This window comes from Populus euphratica, unplaced genomic scaffold, assembly GCF_000495115.2.
Source record: "Populus euphratica unplaced genomic scaffold, PopEup_1.0 scaffold215.1, whole genome shotgun sequence".
Taxonomy (NCBI): Eukaryota; Viridiplantae; Streptophyta; class Magnoliopsida; order Malpighiales; family Salicaceae; genus Populus; species Populus euphratica.
In genome coordinates, this window is record NW_011500098.1 from 123266 (window position 1) to 129646 (window position 6381).

Here is a 6381-nt window from a genome sequence, read left to right on the forward strand (position 1 = left end):
TTTATGTGGGGTGTCCGGGCCAGCTTACGCGCACCACGATTAATCCACACGGCCCACTGAACATCCTGCAAGCCCAGTGAGCAGGTAAGGCACCGCGGGAGTAACAGGTGTGCATAGTAAGATTCGAATCCAGATACGAAGGAAGGGGACAAGCCCCTTCCACCACTAGGCCAGAACCACACTATGGTAAAAGATGGGTTTCTGGCCCGTAGAGAAGAATCAAAGAGAAAGAAACACTTACGTAACATATGGGTTTCAGGCCCGTAGAGAAGAATCAAAGAGAAAGAAAGTGCACAAATAAAGTGGCATGATAAATATGAAATCGCATCAACATGACTCTTACCTGCTTCACACTGAAAGTTGTTTCTATAATAGTTATTATATTCAATTTCGATATTGATATGTTAAAAAGTTTGGTTTGCTAAGTTAAGTTTTGGATTGTTTTCGAGTGGGTCTTTAAATTAAATTTTTTTTATTATTAAAATAATATTCTTAAAAAAAAAATTAAAATTAACTTAGTGGTATTTGGTATATTAAAATAATATTTTTTATTTTTTAATATGTATTTTTAATATTAATACATTAAAATTATCTGAAAATATCAAAAAATATTAATTTAAAATAAAAAATTTAAAATTTTTTAAATTTTTTTAAATATAAAAATAAATAAGAAATCACCAATAAAAAAATATATATTCAGATGAATAATATAATATCACAGTCAAACCTCGCGTACATGCAGGCACGCGCGTGTATATCATGTGGATATTTTATTGTTGCACACTGTAGCACTAAATTACTATTTTTCTTTGAATGATTGCTACAGTCAATTTCTTATTTTGTCTTTAAACAGAAAAATTAATAGCCTTTATAAAGACAATTTCACGTTTGTAACGACACATTAGTCATTAAACGATTATTCCGAATGTTTAAGTTTTGTACAATAAAATTATATCTTTACATCAAAAGTCAACAAGAATTAGAATTTTGACCAATTATGTTTTCTTCTTTTCACAAACTTTTAAATAATAAAAATATTTTTTTATCCAAATAAAAAAAAAATAGACGAATTTAATATTTTTTAATGCCCTCTAATTTATTTTTTTATTTTTATTCTTTTAATTATAATTTTTTATATAATTGATTTTTTTTAATATTATATTTAGTGTTTATTTTGTTGAGTTTTATAATTGCTTTATTTTGTTTATGATTACTTTATCTATCATGTTTTTGATTTATTGATACGGGTTATAAATTTTAAAAGTTAATATGGTTAGAATTTTTTATACATATAATTTTATCATTTTATATTATTCTTTTATAAAAAAATAATTTTATGGATATTTTTAATTTTTTTATCGGTTTATCCTGGTTATATAAACTAGACCACAGGTTTTGCAGGTTTTTTTATGGAGATTTTTTTTAAAAAAAACATTGTTTTGTTTTGTATTTAATTCTTTAAGATTTTATTTTTTAACTTTATACAGATAAGCTTTATTTTATAAAAAAAATATTTATTTTAAAAAAATATTTATAATATATTTTTTCCCATTCTATTTTATTCAGTGAGTTCTATATGTATTTATATTTTTATTATCTTTCATTCATTTTAATAAATAAATTTATTAGACACATGTAAATAAATATTTCATTTTACAATATTACATTTACATCTATCAGAAATGAGCAGGCAAAGGATCACACCAAACCTTTTTCTGTCTGTTTTCGGTAGCTGGTAGAGAAGATAATTTTGAATTTCTGACTGGTAATGAAATAAGATGCTTTAGGCATCATTACCATCGCCTCGTAGTTAAATAAGATGCTTTAGGCCATCATTACCATTGCCTCCAAGGTTGAGCTTGAGTTTCTATAAATTTAGACCTTAACTTCTCCACTCTCAAAGAAATATAGAGAGAGATGGGAAACAACAATGGCTATCTTCCTCTCTTCGAAACAAAGTCATCAAGAAGACCTTTTCTGATCAAACTATATGTGCTTACAATATCAGTGGCTATTTGCATGACATGGGTGTACAGAGTGAGGTACTTGCCAGTTGAAGGAGTCTTGGAGAGGTGGGCTTGGATTGGAATGTTCTTTGCAGAGCTATGGTTCAGTTTTTACTGGTTTATTACTCATCTTGTTAGATGGAACCCCATTTTTCGTTACACTTTCAAAGACAGGCTCTCTCAAAGGTAAGATATCACTACTGTAATTTAGTTATGTCCAGGCTAGTTACAATTAGTCCCTTTATAATGATTGTGAACTACTTGACAGGTATGAGAAGGATTTGCCAAGGGTAGACGTATTTGTGTGTACTGCAGACCCAGAAATGGAGCCACCAATCATGGTGATCAACACGGTCTTATCGATGATGGCCTATGATTATCCACCAGAGAAGCTGAGTGTTTATCTGTCGGATGATGGTGTCTCAGAATTGACCTTTTATGCAATGCTAGAGGCATCAAGGTTCTCAAAGTATTGGCTACCGTTTTGCAAGAAGTTCAACGTAGAACCAAGATCACCCGAGGCCTATTTTCAGATTGAACCACTGGATGGCCCTGTCAAGACCAAAGAGTGGTTGTTCATCAAGGTAAGCTATGCTGGGGTTAATATGACAGCTCTTTAATCTTGACCTTATCTAGTTTGATTTGTGTGAAGTTAATGTAACTGGAGTTGGTTTAAGTGGTGATTAAAGTTACCAGGTGTAATGCTAGCATTGTTGATTTAGTATGTATAAATAGGGCTGAAAGTTCTGGAATTGTAAGAGGAAAAAACAGTGGTGAAAGCGAATAAAAAAGATCTGCAGTTTAGAGAAACCCTTCTCCTGTTCATGCCTGATTCTGCAGAAAATTGCAGGCCTGTGTTTTGTTGATTTAATTGAGTTTCTCATGTCCTTGATGACTTGTCAATGACCCAAACATCCACCCTAAACTATCTTCTTGGCGTCGAATTTTAGTCTTCCTGGTGCTTGTCCCAAATGATTCCTTTCAGGTTGATGTGGCTTTACTCTAATTTGATTGCAATCTGTTTCTTTCAACTGTAGAAATTATATGGAGACATGAAGAACCGGATTGACGTTACACCAAAGCAAGGCCAAGTTCCGGAGAAAATTCGTAAAGAACACAAGGGATTTTCTGAGTGGGATTTTGTTTCAAGCCGGCATGATCATCAAACCATTTGTCAAGTACTTAATCTTCAACATTTCTAATGCCAGAATCAGTTTACTTACTGAAAACAGTTTGTTCATAGAATTGACCTATTTTTTGTAGATACTAATTGATGGGAGAGATCCTCTGGCCATGGATAATGAAGGACAACGTTTGCCAACTTTGGTATACTTATCACGAGAAAAGAGGCCTCAATATCCTCACAACTTCAAAGCCGGAGCCATGAATGCACTGGTTGGTTGGGGAATTTTTTTAATTAAGCATGTGATTTAGTTCTTGTTTCTGTTGATTTGCAGTCCTTAGTCATGACAGTCTTTCGCAATATGTGGCTGAATAGATAAGGGTGTCGTCAAGGATAAGCAATGGTCCTATTATCATGAATGTCGACTGCGACATGTACTCCAACAATTCAAGTTCTTTAAGAGATGCCCTGTGCTTTTTCATGGACGAGGAGAAGGGGCATGAGATTGGATATGTTCAATATCCACAGTTAATGATGAATGTTACGAAGAATGACCTTTATGGCAATTCCTTGAATGTGATATTCAAGGTATGGATTATCCCATTACCCCTGAATCCTCATAAGTTCAGTACTTGAGAGTAAAAATAGCTAGTAACAGGAGGAGTTTGTGATGGTTTCTTTGCTTCTCTCTGTTGTGCTTATCAATCAAGATGGAGTTTCCAGGCATAGACGCAAATGGAGGGCCTATGTATATAGGTACTGGGTGTTTCCACAGGCGAGTGAATCTTTGCGAGAGGAAGCATTGCAATGAACACAAGGTAGACTGGAAGAGAGTGGCTGACATAAAGATTGAAGGAAATGCTAGAGATCTAGAAGAAGAATGCAAAGTCCTTGCAAGTTGTGCATATGAAGAGAACACCCAATGGGGAATTGAGGTCTCTCTCCCTCCCTCTCTATCTCCCCCCCTCTCTCTCTCACGCAATGGTCTTTGATGCACAAATTAATACCATTAAACAAGGGTTTCAAATTCACAGGTGGGTTTGAAGTATGGCTATCTACTGGAAGATGTAATGACAGGATTCTCTATAAGATGTAGAGGTTGGAGATCAGTGTACTTCAATCCTGAAAGGAAAGGCTTCCTAGGACTTGCCCCTACAACACTACTGCAAACATTGGTCCAGCAGGAGAGATGGTCTGAAGGTGAATTACAAATTCTCCTATCAAGGCATGGTCCCTTCTTCGACGGATATAAGAACATACCCCTAAAACTTCTACTTTCATACTGTATCTACTTTCTATGGGCAGCCAACAGCTTCCCTACACTGTACTATGTTGTTGTACCTTCACTTTGCCTGCTCAGAGGAATCTCCTTATTTCCAAAGGTATGTACTTTTCAATTCTGCTATATCTAATCTGATGACTACATCTTCGAATAAAATGCAGTCAATTACTTGTGTTTCTTGCAACATTAAGAACTTCATTAGACTCGTAGAAAACTTTATGTTCCTCAGGCATCTAGCCCATGGATTCAGGCATTTGCATATGCCTTCTTTGCCGACCGAGCATATGGTCTCGTAGAATTTCTATGGTGTGATGGTACGTTTCAAGGCTGGTGGAATGATCAAAGGATTTGGATATTCAAAAGAACAACATCCTATTTAGCTGGCTTCTGTAACACTATTCTAAAGATGTTAGGATTCACAAATCATGCCTTTGTAGTCACTGCCAAGGTTGCGAGTGAGGATGCTTCTAAGAGATACGAGCAAGATATTATGGAGTTTGGTGTCCCTTCACCAATGTTCAACATCTTAGCAACACTTGCCCTGCTGAACATTTTCAGTTTTATTGGTGGAATAAAGATGGTGATTTCGAATGCCGAAAACAAGGTTTTAGACCTATTCACACCGCAGATAGTTCTATCTGGGCTCATAGTTTTGATCAACCTACCGGTATACCAAGGGCTCTTCTTTCGAAAGGACAGTGGCAGGATTCCCAGTTCAGTGACATACAAATCACTTATTGTTTCACTGTTGGCTTGTTCAATTGCCCTGCAGTAAAATGACCATATCCCTCTTCAAACCTACTAGGAATGCTGCCTATTTTCTACTTTCTAATAAATTAATGTAAGATCATGTGGCTGATGACATGTTTGTTAGTTTTGGTGCTTTCCGACGTGTATCAAACTTGGCCATGATTGGGCAGTTTTATGTTTCAAAATGTTTGCATAAACACGGAGGAACATCAAAGAAAAGGACCCAGTAGAGCTTAATGATTGCTCAGAAATTGCATAAAAAAGGAATTGAATAATTCATGGAATGCTTCAGATCATTAACAGCTCAATACAAATATGTCTGAGTTTTCCTGAATGAGGACAAGAAGTAAGATGAAAATAAGATGCTTCAGGAAAACAAACTTTTCATGTCATGTCCCTCACCCTTTTCCTTCATAATTGTAGAAAAACCTGATATATAAAAAACAGGATTTTGTTTAAGCAGATGAAAAAACCGAAAAGAACAAAGAACATAATTTTCATCAAAGAGAACAGAGAGCAGAATAGTCTTATAAGGTTACTGTGATCCCTTGTCTTTTATTTATTGAAGGGATCAAACATTACATATTTGTTAAAAAAAATATAACAATCATAATCTCCTTTATTTAAGGAGTTATATAACTAATTAGACATATCCTAAATAAGTTTATCTTTAATGAATTGAAAAACATATCAATCACTATCAAAATACACTACCATTAACAGCAATGCAAGAGACCGCGACTAAGTAACATTGTTCCAGCTTTGGTGTCATAACTTCAACACTAATACACAGCAATGCAAGAGACCACGACTAAGTAACATTATTCCAGCTTTGGTGTCATAACTTCAACACCCCTCCTTGATTCCAAAGCTTTATATTCCAATCATTTCCATCAAAGCTTCAAATCTATTTTTTGCTAAAGGCTTAATAAAAAAATATGCTAGTTTTTCTTCTGAAGTGCAATAACGTAGTTCTAGTTCCCTTCTTGCTAAAATTGTCTGATAACATGGAATTTGATCTTTACATATTTGGTCCTATCATGAAAAATATAATTTTTTGAGATGGCTATTGCTGATGTGTTGTCACAAAACAATTCGGTGGGATTGTGTTGATTGAAATCCAACATCTTTTTTAGCCATATCAATTGATTTGATGCCATATATGCAACTATATACTCTACCTCTACCATGGAGTGGATCATTTAGCATCTTTCTTAGCC

The 6381-nt window shown here is 34.5% G+C and overlaps 1 protein-coding gene across 1 annotated transcript; it reads left to right on the plus strand.

The window, feature by feature from the left end:
* Positions 1 to 1714: 1714 nt before the first annotated feature.
* Positions 1715 to 5371, plus strand: LOC105109355 (cellulose synthase-like protein E6). The gene is made up of 8 exons (XM_011004048.1): positions 1715 to 2192; positions 2275 to 2590; positions 3044 to 3184; positions 3270 to 3401; positions 3505 to 3717; positions 3840 to 4064; positions 4164 to 4511; positions 4641 to 5371. The coding sequence occupies exons 1-8, from the start codon at positions 1918 to 1920 to the stop codon at positions 5184 to 5186; spliced, it is 2196 nt and encodes a 731-aa protein (XP_011002350.1). The 5' UTR covers positions 1715 to 1917; the 3' UTR covers positions 5187 to 5371.
* Positions 5372 to 6381: the final 1010 nt, after the last annotated feature.